The sequence below is a fragment of the Aptenodytes patagonicus genome, chromosome 16 (genome assembly GCF_965638725.1).
Source record: "Aptenodytes patagonicus chromosome 16, bAptPat1.pri.cur, whole genome shotgun sequence".
Lineage (NCBI taxonomy): Eukaryota > Metazoa > Chordata > Aves > Sphenisciformes > Spheniscidae > Aptenodytes > Aptenodytes patagonicus.
Window position 1 is genome coordinate 6494703 of NC_134964.1, and position 19217 is coordinate 6513919.

At 51.2% G+C, this 19217-nt stretch overlaps 2 protein-coding genes across 7 annotated transcripts; one reads left to right on the plus strand and one right to left on the minus strand.

Annotated features, from left to right (window-relative positions):
* Window positions 1–708: 708 nt before the first annotated feature.
* COG1 (component of oligomeric golgi complex 1) lies at window positions 709–9897 on the plus strand. 2 transcript variants are annotated; one of them, XM_076354068.1, is made up of 15 exons: window positions 750–1044; window positions 1126–1370; window positions 1834–2015; window positions 2378–2548; window positions 2654–2807; window positions 3720–3930; window positions 4096–4884; window positions 5203–5349; window positions 6332–6493; window positions 6796–6923; window positions 7476–7584; window positions 8048–8157; window positions 8261–8336; window positions 8715–8754; window positions 9736–9897. In XM_076354068.1, exons 1-14 carry the CDS (start codon window positions 787–789, stop codon window positions 8730–8732), a joined length of 2760 nt encoding a protein of 919 aa, XP_076210183.1. In that variant the 5' UTR covers window positions 750–786; the 3' UTR covers window positions 8733–8754; window positions 9736–9897. The 2 variants fall into 2 exon arrangements, with proteins under 2 accessions (XP_076210184.1, XP_076210183.1); XM_076354069.1 differs by lacking the exon at window positions 8715–8754 and having other exon boundaries at window positions 709–1044.
* On the minus strand, window positions 8429–19139 carry VCF1 (VCP nuclear cofactor family member 1). Of its 5 annotated transcripts, XM_076354070.1 has the most exons (5): window positions 18967–19139; window positions 17122–17218; window positions 13195–13236; window positions 12855–12917; window positions 8429–11168 (listed from the first exon to the last, which is right to left on the minus strand). In XM_076354070.1, exons 1-5 carry the CDS (start codon window positions 19011–19013, stop codon window positions 10926–10928), a joined length of 492 nt encoding a protein of 163 aa, XP_076210185.1. In that variant the 5' UTR covers window positions 19014–19139; the 3' UTR covers window positions 8429–10925. The 5 variants fall into 5 exon arrangements, with proteins under 5 accessions (XP_076210185.1, XP_076210186.1, XP_076210187.1 ...); XM_076354071.1 differs by lacking the exon at window positions 13195–13236; XM_076354072.1 differs by lacking the exon at window positions 12855–12917.
* Window positions 19140–19217: the final 78 nt, after the last annotated feature.

Genomic DNA, 19217 nt, shown 5'->3' on the forward strand with positions numbered 1-19217 from the left:
CAGATGGGGCCGGCGGCGTTTCGCTGAAAGCGTTTTGGGGGAAAATCTTGGTGCGCAGAGCGGGGCTGTTGGAGGGGGCCTCAGCACACCCCCAACTGCAGCCTCGCCGCCCCCCCGCCAGGCAGCTGTTTGAGCAGAGCCCACCAAACCGAAAAAGCCCCGTCACGGAGGAGGACCCCGGGCTCGGCTCGGCTCGGGCCCCCCCCCGCAGCTCCCCGCTCCTCGGGGCCCGCAGGGCGGCCGGGCCCCGCCGTCCTCCGCCGGCCCGCTGTCTCCCTCTAGCGCTGCCGGGCGGCGGTGGCGGCTCACGGGCCTGGGGGCGCGCCGGGCGGTCCCCTCTAGGGCAGATCCGCCGGAGGGGGGACGCGGGGACACTCGGCGAGAGGCCCCCCCCCGGGCCCCCGGCCCCGCTCCCCGGGGGCTGAGGCAGGGCCGCGGCCCGCTGCATTAGAGGCAGCCGGGCCGCAAACCCACCCCCCCGCCTCCGGAGGGGCCTCCCGGGGTGTGTGGAACGAGAGCGGCACCCGCAGGACGCGATAACCGGCCCATTTCCCCGGGAAACGGACGAAAAACCCGAATAAATAAAAAATAAATCGGTGTTTTCTCCACCCCCCGCTGCCCCGGGCCGCGTCGCCACGGCAACGCGCCCGGGCGCGGCTCTGCCCTGCACAAAGATGGCGGCGCCCCGCCCCGACGCCAGCCCGGAAGCGCCCTCCCCTTCCCGTCGCAAAGATGGCGGCGGCGGCGTCCACGTCAGCGCCGTCCCGGTTCCCGGCTGGAGCGGCCATGGCGGCGCGGGCCGCGGAGGCCGAGGCGCTCTTCGAGGCGCACACGGCGGCCGAGCTGCGGGCGGTGGAGCGGCGGCTGCGGGCCGGCATCGAGCAGAAGCGGGAGGAACTGCGGCAGATGGTGGGCGAGCGGTACCGCGACCTCATCGAAGCGGCCGACACCATCGCCGAGATGCGCCTCAGCGCCGAGCGCCTCCTGGGCGCCGTACGGGGCCTGCAGCGGGGCGGCGGGGCCCGGCCCGGCCCCGCGCCGCCGGTGAGGGGGGTGAGGGACTGCGGCGGGGCGGGGGGACGGCCCCGGAGCCCCCCTGACCCTCTCTTTTCCTCCCCTCTCCAGGCTGGGCCGCCGGCTCAGGAAAGCTTCTACCGGGCGGCGGCGCAGCTGAAGCTGCTGCTGGACGTCCCCGAGAAGGTGTGGGGCGCCGTGGAGGCCGGCCGGTACCTGCCCGCCGCCCGGCTCCACCTGCTCGGTGGCCACCTCCGCCGCCAGCTGCAGCTCGACGCGCCCCGCGCCCGCGGCAGCCCCGTCCTCGCCCGCTTCCCCATCCTCCTGCGGCAGGTGGCCGCCGCCAGCCACCTCAGGTGGGCCGGGTGGGACGGCGTGCGGCCGTGGCTGGCTCCTCGGTGGCCACTGGGCAGAAATGTACGAGGAGGGTGGTGGGACGCTTTCCCAGGGAAGCGGTGGATGCCCCATCGTTGGAAGCGGTCGAGGTCAGGTTGGATGGGGCTTTGAGCAGCCTCATCTAGTGGAAGATGTCCCTGCCCATGGCAGGGGGGTTGGACTGGATGATCTCTGAAGGTCCCTTTCAACCCAAACCATTCTATGAGCCTATGACCCGAGACCCCAGTGCTGCCCCGAGGCTCTCGCTGCCAGCCACCCTGCCCTGTGGAGCAAGAACGCCTCGCCCGGTCCCATAACACCCAGATAGTCCCACTTCTGCCTGGGGAAAATAACATCCTTGCTTGGTGGGTTATCACATAACCGCACCTGAGTATCTCAGTCAAGCACCGAGACCAGTGACGGTCCACCTCATTCCCTTGCCAGATCCACCATCCTGCAGGAGAGCAAGTCCCTGCTGAAGAGCCAGACCGTGTCGGACCAGGCGGTGGCAGAAGCCCTGTGTGCCATCATGCTCCTGGAGGACAGCTCTCCGCGCCAGGCCCTCGCCGACTTCCTTCTGGCCAGGAAGCTGGCCATTCAGCAGCTTCTCAACCAGCCGCACCACGGTCAGTATGACAGGCTGCCTCCTTTTTAAAGTCAGGATAGCCCCCTTCGCTTCATCTCTCTCTTACCCTGCAGGAGAGCAGGCAAGTGAGTCCCATAAAGCTCACGATGGTGGGGATGTAACCACACTGTGCTACCGCTGGCAGCATTTTGCCACAGCAGCAAAACACTGCAAAAATTAACAGTGTTCAGGATCTCAAGCCGAGGCCATCTGTAACGGGGAAGCAGGTGGTGCCTGGGGCTGAGTCCTTTGCCCTCCAGCCCTTCCCCGGAAGGTTTCACTAGAACTGCAGGCCTTGAAACACAGGGCTGCTTGCCCCTCTGTTGAAGGGGCTGCCTCAGCTGAAAGGCAATTTCTCTGCAGGTGCAGGTATAAAAGCTCAGGTGTGTTCACTGATGGAGCTGCTAACCACTACCCTGTACCAGGCTCATGCTCTCTTCTACACCATGCCTGAAGGGATGCCGCCAGATTCAGCCCTGCCGTGCGGATTGCTCTTCTCGACCCTGGAGAGCGCCACAGGCCAGCACCCAGCAGGTGAGTGCCCGGGCAGCTCCGCGTTAGGCCTCTGCCTGCCCAGGTTTGCAGGCAGGAGGCCACTCCCTTGCTGGACTGATTCCCCCCAACCCCATGTGCTTCCAGGGAGAGGTGGGGTTCTGGAGGATGAGGTGAAGCTGAGCAGCTGGTTCAGGTACCTCCCAGAGTCTGTGGTGGAGTTCCAGCCAGCCCTACGGACCCTGGCACACCCCATCAGCCAGGACTACCTCAGAGACACGCTGCAGAAGTGGATCGCCATGTGAGTGTGACAGAGTTCCCCTTTGCAGGACTCCCCCAGACACCACGCGGCCTCTGTGCTGAGGCAGCAGCACACAGCAAACCCAGGCTCGCCTACTTCCACACTCACTCCAGCCAGGCTGCACCTTCTGCTGGTTTCTTGCCCAGCATCCCCTCTCCCCAGCAGTAAAACACCCAGAGGCAGCGTAGCACCGTCCTAGCAGTCAGGCTGTAACGCTCTGATATAACAGATCACCTGGGCTGCACAGCGATACTAGAGCTGCTTTACGCTGCCGTAACCGCCAGCAAACAAGCACAGAGTAAATGAGAAGAAAATCCCTTACCTGGCTCTTTTGGCTCCTGGTCCAGCACCTCTTTCCTCTCCTCTGCTCTTCCCTGGAGTGTGTGGGGGCAGCCAGACCCCCTTTATAGAGTTGCCAGCTCCACCCCTTCCCACCTTGCCTTGCCCTGTGGATGGGGACAGCCCAGCAGCCCTGCCTGCCTCTTAACAGCCTTGTCAGTCCTGTCATTATCCGATGGAGCCAGCTGGTCCCTGCCGTCAGCTGCAGCCCCCCATGATGTGCTCGCTGGCCATGGGATGTTTCCCCAGCAACCCTTCCCAGAGCCCCCACCTGTCCTCCCTGCCTGCTGGCATTCCCGGGGTGCAGTGCTCCTGGCTTCGACACCCGCCAGAGCCCAGGGTTCCTGCCGGTGGGCACATGGCTTTCCTGCGGGGGCCCTAGTGTGGGATCCAGGGTGCAGCTGCCTCACCGAGAGAGAGAGAGAGGTGATTTTGCACCAGAGGTGATTCTGCAGGCAGAGCCTCTTACCGACAGGTTAAGAATTCCCCCACCTTGATGTAGCCGATGTTCTTACCTGCCTTCCCCGGGGCTGTGTCTGAGCAAGTCAGACCGAAGTGAAACGTTCCCTTCAGGTGCAGTGACGACATCAGGGCCGGGGTCAGCAACCTGCTCGTCTACGTGAAAAGCATGAAAGGCCTCGCGGGGATTCGCGACGCGGTGTGGGAGCTGCTCACGAGTGAGTCCATAAGCCAGAACTGGGAGGCAGTGTGCCGTCGCCTTTTGGACAAGCCTGCTTCTTTCTGGGAGGACCTGCTGCAGCAGCTGTTCCTGGACAGGCTAGAGGTGGGCGCTCTGCTGCGGCAATTCGTGGGGAGCCTTGCTCTGTGCCCCCTCCTGTTGTCTCAAACAGTGGTGCCTGTTAGCATTACTAAGTGTGTATTTTAAGTGCTAGATGGCAGGAGGCACATGTAAAAGGTGCTTTTTTTTCCTCTCCTGGTTCTGTTCCAGACACTGACCAAAGAAGGGTTTGACTCCATCTCGAGCAGCTCCAAACAGCTTCTCACCTTAGCTCTGCAGGAACTCGAAGTCAAATCCGGCACCTCTGCCCTGAGCAAGCACATCCAGTTTGAACACAATGTGGCCCTGTTCCTGTGGTCAGAGAGCTCCAGCGACCTGCCTTCCGACGCCGCTTGGGTCAATGTGGCAAACCGTGGCCAGTTCGCCAAGAGCGGCCTGTCCATGAAGGCCCAGGTGCTCACGCCGTGCGTGCAGAGCTTCTGCTCGGCTCTGGACTCAAAGCTGAAGGACAGGTTGGATGACCTCCTCTGCTACCTTCCCACGGACTCCTCGGCCACCAAGGAGGCCGCTCCCGCGGTGCAGCCGCGCTCTGCCTTCGACCGCTACGCTGACGCCAGCACGGTGGAGGGGCTGCTCCGTGACCACTGCGTTGCCTGCATCCACCACGTGCTGGGCTGCGTGCGTGAAGAGCTCCAGAGTGCCCAGAGCCTGCTGGGGGGGCAGGCGGACGCTCCCAGCGATGCCAGACTCAATGCTGTCCTCTTTATGGCGAGACTCTGCCAGTCCCTGAGTGAGCTCTGCCCTCACCTGAAGCAGTGTATCCTGGGCCGGTCGGGCAGCACGGAGACGGCGCTGAAGGAAACCCGCTCCACCAAGAAGCTGGGGAAGGGGAAAGCCCAGGAAGTGACCCCCATGCAGGCCAAGTGGCAGGGGGTGAAGGCAGAGCTCCTGCAGCAGAGCCTGTTTGCTTACCAGATCTGGAACTCAGCTGTCACCAAAGTAAGGAGCTGTCCTCTCGTCACAGCTGCTTCCTGTGTGGGTTTCACTTGCTCAGCTCCCTGCGGTCAGCCCTGCTGCTCCTTAGCTGGCTGCTGAGAGCTCGCTGCGCTGTTGCCACGCTGCTCAGTCAGCCTGCAGGGAGAGGAGGCAGCGGCAGCTCGGAGGTGGCATCCAGTGTCTCCGTAAAATTCACTTTGGGAGGAGCGGGGGGATGCGAGAGGTCGGTCTCTCCACGGGCAGGAGCAGGCTGCCCATCCTTTGGTACTCCCGTTAGAGCTGTCCAGCTGTGACTGGGTGCTTTTGTGTTTTGCGCTCTAGGATCTGGTTCAGTGCTTTACCCGCACGTTGCTGCTAGACACAGCTGGTTCTGTCTTGGCCACAGCCACCAGCTGGGATGAAATTGAAATTCAGGAAGAGACCGAGTCTGGAAACAGCGTAACATCAAAGATCCGTCTGCCTGTGCAGGTACGAGAAACGTCCTCTCGGTAAACACAGAGAAACAGTCTGCTGGGAGGAGAAAAGCGCTGGTTTCCAAAACCACTGCTTTGTCAAATGGTGCTGACCTGCTGTGGAGTTTGCTTGGTGTTATGAGCAGAGGGCAAACGCTCTCCGGTGCTCTTATTTGCTCTTTGAGTTACTCGCCTCCTAAGGACAGAGGTCAGAGGAAGGAAATTAGATACTTGCTGCTGTATATTCAAATGAATAAGATTGGCCCAGATCCTGTAAAGCTGAGCCAAAGGACTTACGCCTGGTTTATACACAGAGGCCCCCAGCAGAGAGATTTCATGGAAATCGGATGCACCGGAGGACGGGGCTGCAACAGTGGGACTGTGCAAAGCCTAAGAGAACCGAGGCTTGCAGCTTTCCATAGGCGTGGTGGTGGTGCAGGAATGACACTGACAGTGACAAAGCATGTGGCGATTGCATGGAGGGAGAGGAGGGCCAGGGCAAGAGTGAGTTCTGTGTTTGCACAGTACGGGAGGGGCTGGACAGGGCAATAGTCTTTTGTAGTGAACCTTACAAGGTGGATTTTGTTGCTTCTGAAGGAAAAAGCAGCCGGATGAGAGCTCAGGATAGCTGGGAGGCCCAGGAGAAGAGCGAGGGAGTAAATAACGAGCCCAGGTAGCAGGTGGTCAGAGCAGGGTCAGTGGTGACAGAAGAGGCACAACAAGCAATTCTGTTCCGACTACACTCAGGTGAATACCTCTGGTAAAAGTACTTGTGGGACTTTGAGGACTGCTATAACTAAAAGTCTGGTGTGTCAGTAAATAAAAACCCGTGAGATACTTGAGCCATGCTATGAGGGCAGGTAGGTCTCACTGGCAGAGTTTTGTGGTTGCTGAGGAAGTAGGAAGCTCGCATCACGAGACCTAAAGCGATGTTGTGCCACTGATAAAGCCAATGTAGCTTACAGACCACGTGAAAATAACACTGTTTTCTTAAACAGCCGTCCTGGTACGTCCAGTGCCTCCTCTTCAGCTTGTGCCAAGAGGTGAACCGTGTCGGTGGTCACACTCTTCCGAAAGTCACCTTGCAGGAGTTACTGAGGACCTGCATGGCAGAAGTGCTTGCTGCTTATGAAAAGCTCGTGGAGGAGAAGCAGGAGAAGGTACATGAGTAGGATCAGCCCTTGCTCCAGCTGGCGTGGGACGGGAGGGTCGCTGGGCACACGGCGATGCATATGCTCCTGTCCCTTGGAACAGAAACCGTCTGCCTGTGAGAGTTCTTCCCCTGCCTCCCCCAAAAATGAGGCAAAAAGGGATCAGACGCCAGATTGCATGCTCAGAACGGTTCAGTTAGGTTGGTTGTTTCTTGGTGCTGGTGTTTTTAAACGTTTCCCCTGAAGCAGTCCTTTGACAGCCCTGTCACAGTGTGAGTGAAGAGCCCTGTTCCTGACTGTCCTATTTGCAGAAAGCAGGCACCTTCCCCATGACCCAGAACAGAGCTCTGCAGTTACTCTACGATCTGCGGTACCTGAGTATCATCTTGACGGCAAAGAGTGAGGAAGCAAAAACCAGCAGGATCAAGCATGACTCCGGGTGCGGTGCAGTTCTGGGGTTCGGATACTAGCAGTAGTTTGTGAAGCCCTGAAATGCTTTAAACCGACAGCCTGGAGAATGCCTGCAGGAGTGGTGCCTTTGGGCCTCACGGGAGAAGGGCAGTGCAGACTCTGAGCTCTGACATCTTCACCGATGCTAAGTTCATCCTCAAAATATAGAAGGAGGGGTGGGATTCCGCGGCTGAGAGCTCGGAGACAGCGGGCTGGTCCCCCCTGCTTGCGTACACGGCGTGTCAGTACAGCGGCAGGGATACCGCCCCTAGGAGAGAACAGTTAAGCTCCCACCCAAGAGTTAAAACCTTGTGTATGCTCCAGTCTTGAGAACTGAGGCATCTCCCTCTGAGACATACCACAGGGAGAAGGTTCCTCTGCAACAGCAGATGTTGTAGGTTGTGTAATTCCCATTTTGCTCAGTCACCTCTTAGGGGTAAGTCCCTCACTGTTTCAGAGGGACCGGTGAAACGGCCCTGTTGGCATCAGCAGCCGTCGCCAGGACGTAACCCCTGACAGGACTCCTCTGCTCTGCTTGTAGGATTGAGAAGGTGACCGACTTCCTGGAGGGACACATAGATCCGTTTGACTTGGACGTTTTTACTCCACACTTGAACAGCAACCTTAATCGCCTGGTTCAGCAAACCTCTGTAAGTTCAAGGAAAAGGAAGGGATGGATCAGGAAGCAGGGCTGCAAAACACGTTCTGAAGGGCAGCTGGGGTGGCTTTATAAACTGCTTAATGCCTAAAGATAACTACTGGCACTTGCGCAGAAATGGGAGGAGTATTTAATGCCAGCTGAAGATAAGAGGAGCTTGCTGAGCTGGCTGCACAGCACATAATCGTGCATGGAGTTGGCTGAACTTTAACAGGAGTCACTGGAGCCTGTGCAACATTAATTGGGTTAAGTAGTGCTGAAACAGGCCTAGAACTCAACTACGGTAATAATGAGCAGTGCCAATTAGAAGCAAGAGTTAGATGGGGAAGGGAGACGTTTAATGTTCAAACTTAAAATCAATCACAAGTGGCGTGCCAGTAGACTCGCCAGCAGTGTATTGTGTGGTCAGCTCTGCAGATGCCCCCAAATACAAACAGCTCCTTCGTGCCTTCTAGGTTCTCTTTGGCTTGCTGACCGGGACAGAGAATCATTACACGAGCAGGAGTGGCGGTCTGAGCTCCCAGGAGCTCCACAACATCTTGCCGTTAGCATCCAGCCAGATCAGGTAAGGTACTCGGCTCTTCTGTGCGTTCTCGTGTCTCTTTGGGAAGCAGGTCTAGAATTGCTACTTCCCTGTGACCGGCCGCGTTTCTTTCTTCCAACTCAAGATTCGGACTTCTGCCGCTGAGTATGTCGAGTTCGCGAAAGAGCAAGTCTGCTACCAGGAGCACAGAAGGAGTTCAGGTTGGTAAAACTGAGCCATACTAACTTTTTGCCAGTACTCATTCTCCCACCAACACTAGAGCTTGCGGGGAAAGAAGAAAGTAGCCAAACAGTTAATATTTAACCTGATTTTTATTTTCGGTAAAATGAGAGAACCATTACGGCAACACAGCATGAGATGGTTTGGATTTCCCCTTGACCCTTAAAAAAAACCTGATGGCCCCTGTATTTTTGGGGCCCATTGCTCTGTGGTAAAACATAAGCAATAACCACCATGAACATGCAGTGAAGACTTATACAGATGAGGCATTTTGAGGTCAATGCATAAAGACAATTCATTTAAAGATGGCTGCAGGAAACGTTGAAGGATACTAGCTAATTATTTGAACTCCTTTCCAGTGCGATGCTGACCTTTAACTCCTGACGAAGCCTGGCTTGGGTATTTAAGCCTGTGTGAACAGTGGCTTGCTTCTCTTGCAAAGGCTCTGTGTTGTCCCGTTTCTGAGTTTTAGCAGTAGACAACCCTTACGTTGCTACGTTTCCCCCAGTTTAAAACATCTGCTTAGATGGAGTTCTCTACGCTGAGGATTGAGAGAGCCAAGGAATACCTCACCGCTACAGGAAACAGTAATTAGTAATCTGTTTCCTTTAGCTATTGCTAACCCAATAATCTATCTGTGGTGATGTCTTTTCAACTGGGACAGAAGCGTAAAGGTCTGGTTTTATCAGAGCAGAGTGTTACTTGAGATGCTGATGTTTACTCTGCAACTCTTGTTCTCCATTATTCAGAAGCATTAAGGACCAGACATAATATAAGGGTTGTTTAAAAGCCCAAAGCTTCACAATAAAGGTATTCTTTACCTCTTACACCTCAGCTGTAGTAGAGCGTAGAAGTGTGCAGTGATGTTTGGCTCGCTCCTCCCACTCCCTTCACCTGCCGTGGTGGCACAACGTATGTTCTGTGCTAGCCACACTTCTCAGAATCCCCGACAGATGCTTGCTCCTTTTATGCTAAAACAGTTCAGGAGAGGTTGAAGTCCATAGTTACTCAAGAACAGCTCTCTGCAAGGGCAACAGCTGTACTTCTACCATGCTGTTATTCCCTGGCTCCGAGAGCAACAGTCCCTCCCCTGCAGTTCAGAATGGGGTTGGGGGTTTTTTTGAGCATTGAATGACACCTGAAAAGTTACCTGTTGCCAACAACAGCAAGGCGCTGTGCTTCTGCCGCTTGGAACTGCCTCTGCCTGTCACTAACCACCAGGAGTGACACCGCTTAGGTTGTAGTTCAAGCTCAAGTTGCCTAGGAAGAGCTGTTCTGCTGTAGACTCTGCCTCCTTGCAGCTACTATAGACGAGGGTATGGAGTGAGTCAAAGGTATGCTGTAATAGTTACGGACGCTTTTGTTTTTAAAAACTAACAGGTTCCCCCTCCTGCACTCACAAGAGCAGAAGACGAGGCATCGCGCCCTGGCTCTTTGTTCAGGCAGCTTGTAACTGAGGAGGAAGACACAGCTGCACCTTCTCTCTTCAAGCTGGGATGGCTTTCTGGCATGACCAAGTGATGCAATAAAAAATAAAAAGTTTGCCTGCGTATTTGTCTTCACTGAGATCGCTCTCTCCCCTTGGCAGGGAGCGGTGACACCTCTGGTGGTATTGTCAGAAGAGAAGTACTTTTCCATCCTTAGCCAGATCACAGTACGCCCCTTGAACCAGGCACAGGTCAGGACTGTCCTTGCCATCTGGCTGCTGGAACAGAGGTGCAGCTACTCTTTCATCTCCTATTCCTTAGGAGTTGTTAACATTAAAGCCAAATTACAGGAAAAAAATCCTACACACTGTAACAGAAAACAAAGCATTTCACAGCTAGAAATGGGTATTGGAGCAATGTAAGACTCCTCTCCTTCTTCAAAAGCCTCTCCCCAGGCTACTCTGTACTTGTCTCCATAGGCACCATAAAGCTGCTCTCCAAGTGAAGCCAGCGGGCACCTGACGTTTCGGCTACAGCTGCCTAAGCTGTCCTGGTTCTAGTTTCACATTTTCTTTTCAGTACCGCAGCAGTAAAGATCAAGAGAGGTAAGGCTCATCGCACACGGAGCTGGGTGGAAAGTTCACAGCTGGGGCAGTCCTAAGGGATTCCAGTGACGGCACCTATTCTTACTGTCTTACTAACTCTAAATGCTCAAAAAAATTATGTTGCCAAATAAATTTTTTACTAGTTTATTGAAATTAAAAAAAGACTTATAAAACTGAAGATGAACGTTTGAGAGAACTTTACATAAAGCAACAAATTGCTAACAAACAGATTAGGCAGTCGATTGGAATTGGACATTTTGCAATCCTATAACACAGATGTGGATTCCTCAGTCTCCTCTTGACACGTACTTTATAACCACCCCAAAAAGAATCCTATAAAAATTGCTTCAAAGCCCCTTTTGCATTGCAATAGTGCAGCAAACCACAAGTAAACAATTTCCTGTTAACCTGTTATTTCAAATATAGACTGAAAAGGCAACAGGCGTTTTGTGCAATTCCATTTTAACAAACTTTTAAGTTGAAATATCAAATCTACACAGTGCTGTCCCTTCACAGAAGGCAGGGAACTGCTGGTTCATCATGTAGGAAGGCGTCCCCGGCTCTGTAAGCTGTGAAAGTGTGCCTCCTTCAGGATCTGGTTGATGTGGAAGTAAGGACCTTGGCTTAGTGCAGACTGCTCGTGGAAGGACTGAGAGGAGACAGGACTGGATCCTGCAATTATCGGGTTTAGGCTGGTTTCTGCACTGCACGCTCTGTCAGGGCTGTTGATGCTACTGCTACTACAGCTGCTGCTGCTGCTGCCGCTATCGCTGCTGGAGGACTGAGACAAAGAGAAGGTTAACAGCAAAATCACAGTCTTCTCTCCTGTCCATAATGAAACAGCTCAGTTAAGCAAACAATCTTTACAATAAGTCCCTCCCTTCCAGATTTTCAGGCTCACGGTCAGCCTGATGGACTAATGTAAATCCACCAAGTGCTTTCTTGGCATTCATAGCTTCCGTTATTGCCAACACATGAAAAGCGTCACAGAGCTGAAGGGATGAGCAAGCCTTCACGCGGAGGTTCGCTGACCTCCAGTACATTGGATTTCAATCTTTCGGTTTTAGGCCCACCAGCTCTGCCCCCATGACCCACGTTAGCACTAGTGAAGTTTGCTGAATTCATCTGAGAATTGGAAAATAAAGAACATTCCTACTGAACTGCACGTGTCAGTAAAGGCAGGCAGGGCATGAGGAAAAGTTTATCTATCTCTTCTGTTCTAGCAGACGTTTTAGGTGAGCACCATGCAAAGCATTTTCCTACAAGTCAATCTTTCTAAAATGAGATCTGAAGCATCCAAAGCAACAGGCTGTTAAAAACAAATGCAACACGATACCCATTTTAAGTCTTTGAACACCTTGACATACATACAACTACTCTTCTCCCAGTTAAGTACTGGGACGGCAATGTTAACTGGTAGTTTTCCGTAACAATTTACTTGACACGACAGTGAAAGAGCGACAGGCATCGGAGACTTCCACACGCAGAAAAGAGAGCTCATGATTTAGGTCGCGTAGAGGACAGGGCTCGTTTGCCAGCATTTAGGATAAACACATTTCATGGTAATGACTGGAAGAGCATTAGCCATCATTTTCAGTGTTTCAAAGACATAAAACTGTTTGGTTTACACCATTTTAAGGGCTGCTAACGAAAGGTTCCATTAGTAACAGCTGAAATATTTCATTACTGTGGGATACGCTGTTCAGGACAACACTGCAAATATTTAGGTGCTTAAGAATCAGAGAATGGCTACTTTGCCATCCCATAAGAAGTAAATTCACAAAAGCAGCCAGCATAAGTGACAGCAGCTAAAAAAACCCCACATTTTTGTAAGTATTAAACTAAAACCACAGAAGTCAAAGCTTGGTGGCCACAGCAGAGAAAGCCAAATTTAAAGAAGTCCACAGTAATTTAACAGTCAGCACCACATCCAGAAGGCCTCACTTTGGAGTGAATCTGAAGAATGGTGCAAACCGCACCCGACACGTCTGTCGACAAGCAGTGAGAAAGGCCCAGGAAGGCACTGTATGAGTATTTGAGGTGGACCACATCTCAATGCCGACTGGAAACCCCACGGCACTGATTCCACAATCGATCGTGACAATTCAACCATATAAATTTCCTTGTTTTGCTAAGCACCAAAAATGCTTCAGTTCTGTTGTAGTACAGCAAGCAAGACAGCGGCACTGAGGCTGCACCCGCGCTGGCGTGTTAGGTTCAGCTAGCAAGAAGAAAACAACAAAACGCATGTGAAGTCATTCTTGAGGAAGCAGCAGATGTAACTACACGAGCAACCAGCTCCTCTTCCTAATGCTGCTAACACTAGAGAGGGAGAGAACACCAGAAGGACAGAGAGGAGCCACGAAATGGTGCTTGCTAGACCATCTCATTTTGCATAGAAGCACAAATATTGAAATGCAATGCTGTTACGCTGAACAAGTCACAGCAGCCTTGGAGAGAAACCCACCGCACAGGACACTTTGTTTCCTTTTAGTCTGTGTTCCTTACTGTTTTTCGTTACAGCCACCTTCTGAAAATCAAGGTAAAAATCAAAATGAAAACCTAGTATTACTTACAGCTAAAGTTTCACATCTTAACAAACATTTTAGAGCTGTTAGTAATGATTATTTTATGCATGTCTAATTTTTTTTTAAAACTGAGATAGTGTCCTGGGACGTGCTTCCTACATCTAAGGCTGTTGACAGATCAACAGGGTCTGTCATACCCTCTTTATTTCCATTTCTCTAATGCAAAAATTCACTAGCACGTGAAGCCCATTTATTGCCCAAATCACGTCAAAGACCTACCATTTCCCCAGGCTGTGGTGCACATTCTGTTACGCATTTGGACTACAATTAGACAAAAAAAGAATCCTTAAAGTCATCATGTCAGCAATGACAGGCATCTACACAATGAAACAAAGTCTTAAGCAAAAGGGCAAAGGAAAGTAGCCCAATGAAAGTTTATGAGTACTTTAAGCATCAAAAGGACATCTTCAGGGTTTACCTGACTCATTAGCCCCTCTTAACATCACACTGAGTAGCTATAGAAGTTTTAAATAATTTCCAAACAAATGTCCTGTTAAATGTATTAGTCTGCTGATCTGTGACGTAGCATCTTAATCATTCATGACAGGAACTTAAGAAACAGCCATTCAGACCCTGCTGCTCTCAAAATCTTTCAAGATGAGTTTAACAGAGGCGTCATCTGATTTTAATTAGAATTTAAGATCAGCCCTTCCTCAATAGTGTAATACTGCAGAGTGGCATAGCTGCAACGCTAAACAAAAACTTTGATTTGAGAGAAGCAACTGCTGCTGTGCGTCAGCAATCTCCACCGATAAAACCGTGGTATTTCTAAGCTCTGGGGAATCCTGTCATCGCTCAGAATAACAAAGAGGAACCACAAGAAATGGGGTTTTACAGAAGAAAGTTATTCAGGAAGGAAAAAAGCTAGTCAGAACACTGCAGACTCCCTTCCTTCCCAGGGAAAATCAGAGCAAAGGGCTTTTCATTGGTGATTTCCCAGGTTGCAGATTCTCATAATTCTCATGAGCGGCTGCTCGCAGCCAGCCTCTCAGAGGATCCACTACAACTCTGCCTAACTTCACGTACAGGGCAGCAATGACAGGAGGGTAGGAAGGGCTTTTGCTGAATTTATAAGCGAGTACCAGGGAAAACACCACAGCTAACCTCCAGGTAAGCGGAGGACAGGCTGAACAGGAAGTGAAACGCGGTGGCAAACGCTCTGCTTCGCTAATGTTTAACGTTCGCTGTAGTTCTAGTCTAGCGTTTTCGTCATGTGCCTGTTCACGGACTGAACTGCAAAGCAGAAGTTTACTGTCATCCTCAGGGTGGCTGTCACCTAGGAGCGCGGGAGTGGTTTGTTCCAGGAGGAGCAGGAATTGCACATTGTTATAGCCATTTGCCAAGAGGTATTGCTGACAGAGATTGAAGAGAATCTGTTTCCCTCCTGTAAAAGTCAGTCGGAGTCGAGGATGCTGTCTACCCTGGATGAAAGGACAATCTAGCGGGAGAAAACAGCGATATCCTTTTGCATCAAATGTAGCTCATGTGAGCAGTGGGATTCAAAGTGAGGGACTGAGGGACACCAAACAGCCCACGTTTGACCTGCCTCTAAGAAAAAAAATCTCCCTTCACCTTACACATATTGCTGTCAGCTACGGAGAGTAAGGCAAAAAAAGAAAAGGAAAGAGATCCTGACAAAAGCCAAGTTCATGTTTAGTATTACAGCTGCCTGATTTTCCTACTGAGGTTATGTTCTCAAGTAAACCATACTCTGTAAGAGCAAACAGTCAACTTTCAACTGAAGGAAGGCAAAAGGAATCAGTACGTTAGCTAAAGTTTCACAAAAAGCAGGTGTGCGTATGCCCTCAGATGAAAAGCAATTTTCTCCGCATGTGCTCTTTGAAGTTACAAATTGCTCTCACACACACACTTTCTCTCCCAGTTCAATATCCTAAAGCTAATGAGGATTTGTAATCAGCAAGAGCTGCCTTTGCAAATGGCAAAGTATCAGGAAACTAAATAAAAGTATTATAAATGGCCAAGAATTTAGAAGTGACATCAATCGGAAGCACTTGTGCACTATAAGCACAAGAATTTCTCCATTTGGCACAGGAAGTCCTTAAAGAAACATTCAAATAACACTGATTTAATCTCATGGCTTGAATTTCTGGGCATGCTCAATTCAGTGACCCAACATTACAAGAAAGAAAAAAAAGGAAAAAAAAAGCTTTATTCATCAGTAGACGACATTGTGAATTTTGTTCCCTCGAGAAAGGGAACATTGATTTTTGTAAAACTGTCCAGGAGGCGCATTCCTCCACTTCAGCATCAACAGTAAGAGACTCTCCTTGCCTGCACGTCAGGGTTTAATGTGTTAAAAACATACTTTTACAACACAAGTGCATGCATGAAGCAGGAGTCTTAATGTTAGCTTCAGCAGCTGAACTCTGCGCTGATTTTGCTGGTGGCGGGGCAGGCGGCTCATGCCCATGCTGTTCACTTGCAGGCACCCCAAACAAAACAGCCGTTAAGGACAGGGTTAAGGTCATCCACTCTTGTGTGGCTACTACAAGACTATTTCCATTTCTGCATTTTAGCAACTTTGCCCAGTCAAACGCCAAGTGTTTATATGACAAGCAAAGGTGCTTCTGCCACTCACCATGAAGGCTTTTCCTGATATTCTTAATTTCATTACTCCTACTTCAATCCCTTGTTCCACACTAAATTCTTCCTCCTCCCGCCACAAAGCTCGTTTAGCCATTAACTACTCTACACACGAAGAGGTGTTTAACCTGTTGGACAAGTGATTCAGTGTCAGATGACAAGCAACTATTTATGGTTCTACCCGTTATACCCGAGAAGCAAAAACTACTTCATCCCAGCAAGTCTTACTTCTGGCAAAACAGCAATACAGGAACCAGGAACATTTTTCATCACAGCAATTCCTTCGTGATGAACAACTCGGCTGTTAGAGTATTTTCCATACAATATCACTGACTATCACATCAGCTATGTGTAAAGGTGTACTGGTTAAAAGAAAGTCTCCCTCACAAAAGGAATGGTGGGATACGGAACTTTGTATCATTTTAAATCTAAGTAAACATTTGAAGCCATTACCATATGATTAAAGATACGTTGCTCAGAGTTACATAGCACAAAACATTTTCTGCAGTCAAAGTATAGTTAATAGTTCAATACAACTGCAATAGTTCGTAATCGCTCATTACAGTCAATCTTCGGAGAGGGCTGTACAAAAACCAACAAGGATATTTCAAAAACCTTAAAAGAAATCCATTTCATTAACTTCCAGGGACACAAACCAGGAGGGAGCCTCTGCTCTGCACGCTCTTTTCCATGAACATTTTGCAACAGAGCTACATTGCTAATTAGAAATGCATACAGTGAATTTTCAGATGATTAATACAGGCAACAATTCAGGAAATCTGGCAGCAGCTTGGAAATCAGCATCTTTTAAAAAAAGAAATCTCACAGCTAGCAAATTACACCATCCTAGAACACCTGTCATGTGAGTGATGAGAGAATAAGAGACAGTTTATCTCGCGTCCAGCAAAAGATCACGGCAAATACAAGTAGAAACCCAATAGTCTGAGTTCAAGTATTTTAGCTGTGAGCGAGCGAGTCTTGCTTAAACTGCTGAGCTTTATCAGAGCATTTTTTTAAACATCAGATAAGCACTACTGCTAGCAACAGGCACTTTGTGTATTGCACTAGTTGGAATGCTTTTTGACTTTCTACCACAAATAATCACGTTACTGTAAGTAAATGCAAAGTTGGAAGAGCAGATGGCCAGGCAAAGTGACCACGCTCACTTGTAATCCACCCTAGTCATCTCCTCAGTTCTGGATACTTTACACCTCATTTCAGAGAGCAAAACTGGAAGTGGCAGCAAATGCTTTTCTTGTATCTTCACTTGGGTGCTGCACATCAGTATTTGAAGTATATTAACAGAAATATTCAGGCCAAAGATAACCAGGTTCACTGGAAAACATGCTGATTTCCAAACCACGTTTTACAGATTTCAATCTCTGAAGTACGTAACAGAGTCAAGCCTCATGACCTCATACACAAAGCAAAATAAAGCGTTTTCATTAACTACTCTCCATGAATTAAAATTTCACAGAATATTCCAACCGTTATTTAAATTCAGTATTAAAGGAAACTGAATTTGCCCGAGAAGGCTCTCACCTCAGTGTCCCAAGAGTCCTGAAGGACAGTATTCCTGGTACTACGTTTTGTCTGGGGAACATGACCGTCATCTTCATTGCCATTTCGTCTCCTCTTCCTGAAGAAAGTTCAGGGAGAAAGGAGAAAAAAAAATATTATCAGATTACTGATATACCTTCTGTTTTGTTCTCTAAAGGGAACTCTACAAAAAAAAAGCAGGAAAATTTGATAAATTAATGAAGGATGTATGTAAACCTCTGATGTGCTGTGGACTTTCATATTCTCTTTTCAGCTGTTCCCTACAGAATAGAGAGAAAATGATCACGTTTCTCACAAAGTAGCCAGGCCGATGTTTTCATATCAGTTTAAGGAACATGGACTTCCACCTGCCATTAAAACCAGCGCTAAGCATCTTTCTAAATAAACTCGTTTGACAATTCTCAGCCTTGCAACTGCTCTCAGTACTCAGGCACGTCTAAAAATAAGACTGGGACTTTGAATGACATCTGACAGGCTAAGAAAAGCACCTGGGAAGAGTGACAGTGACCACACTTTCAATAAATACCCAGTTACATTCATCTTGCTTACATAAGTCTGCAGTTAGCGCCTATGATGACTTTCTTTAGTCTCTCCACTCTGATAGCATTTGAAGTCAAGTCACATTCCTGATCAACATTATTTTCCATATGGAAAGAAAGTTTTGTCAGAAACACCTCATGGAAGACAAATCCTTCCCTGTTTCTGATGTATTTGCCACCCTCTTATGACATCAACGCTGCTTCACGGCAGCTGACCAACAACAGCAACCTAGAATCCCCGCGAACCGACGTCCCTTACTGTCTGCAGAATTTTAATACTAATATAATTTTTCCCACCAAACAAACACCACAGGTCAACCAGGACCTCAGCATGCTGGGCCCTATCCAAAATATAGGATGGAGCTGTTTTGGTGGCTAAAAATTAATACATACTCAAATGAGTCAAAACAGACTCAAGTGAGGTATTTATAACTGAATCTTTTCTTACAGACAAGCTGCAGCAGCAGGCTCAGCTGCCAGTATTTGGTCCACGCCTACAGACCAGGAGCTGCCTCCCAGCTCTCCCATCCCTGGGATGCCCACAGCGCTCTCAACCGTTGTCCACCACAGTCCGTCGGCTTCTCTCTCTCCTAGGACCACTCTTCTTAGAAGGGACATTCCCCCCCTCGCTCCACATCTGCGGTGGCTCTAGATCCCTCCTTTTCTTAACGCCTGCAGCCCACAAGCAAACTCAACACCTCCATCCCCCGCGGCCTACCCTGCCACCTCACATACGCTGGGCACTCACAGCCCAACTCTTACATGCTTCACGGTCCCTCCCGTTTCTCCCCCACCCCAGGTCCTCCGCCCAGATAGGACCTACCTCCTCCCCTTCCCCACCAAGCCGAGAAACGCCCCTCCAGCACACCGCGAGGCCCCCATATCCTCCGCATTCTCTACGCCCGTTTGATCTCCCGAACGCAGCCAACCGCCCCCCCCCCCCCGGGCTACACCTTTAACGTTCGCCGCCGCCACACTCCCCGCTCCACTTTGACCCCTTCCAGGGACCAGGGGGCCGCTCCTCCCCTCTCCCCCCGTCCCTCACCCTCGCAGCTCTCCCCTTCCGCGCACCCTCTTGCTCAAGCCACCCCCCCACACATCCACCCCCTCCTCCCGCCTGCCAGCCCGGCTCCCCCGGTCGCCACATCCCCCCCCCCCATTCCGAAACCTCCCCCCCGATGCCCGAGGGGCTGTCCCCCGGAGGCCGAGCCCCTGCCCCTCGCCCCCTCCCCAACCACCGCCTCCCCTCAGGCCGCGCTCCCCTCCCCCACCCCGGCTCGTCCCCCACCTCTGTCTCGCTCCCCGCTCGCTCGGCAGCGGCTGCCGGCAGCTCATAGCGGGCTGGGCTGAGCTCTGCGAGGCGGGACGGTGCGAGGCGAGACGCTGGGCTGCCCTACGGCGCGGTGCGGCCTGGCCCGGCGCGGCCCGCCGCCCACCGCTGAGGAGAGACGTCCCCTGCTCGGCTCCAACCGCCGCTTCCGGCGTCTCCGCCTCCTGCGCCTGCGCAGCGCCCTCCCCAAGCCGACCACGCCCTCGTAC

Bases quoted from the DNA above. Each gene is read 5' to 3' on its own strand.
- COG1 (XM_076354069.1), top strand. From the start codon at position 733: ATGGCGGCGGCGGCGTCCACGTCAGCGCCGTCCCGGTTCCCGGCTGGA. The intron at 1,045-1,125 runs GTGAGGGGGGTG...TCCCCTCTCCAG, and splicing joins GGCCCGGCCCCGCGCCGCCG to GCTGGGCCGCCGGCTCAGGA. The intron at 1,371-1,833 runs GTGGGCCGGGTG...TTCCCTTGCCAG, and splicing joins GCCGCCGCCAGCCACCTCAG to ATCCACCATCCTGCAGGAGA.
- VCF1 (XM_076354070.1), bottom strand. From the start codon at position 19,013: ATGAGCTGCCGGCAGCCGCTGCCGAGCGAGCGGGGAGCGAGACAGAG. The intron at 17,219-18,966 runs GTGGGGGACGAG...AACTTTCTTCAG, and splicing joins GAGCGGGGAGCGAGACAGAG to GAAGAGGAGACGAAATGGCA. The intron at 12,918-13,194 runs GTAGGTCTTTGA...CTTGATTTTCAG, and splicing joins CACCACAGCCTGGGGAAATG to AAGGTGGCTGTAACGAAAAA.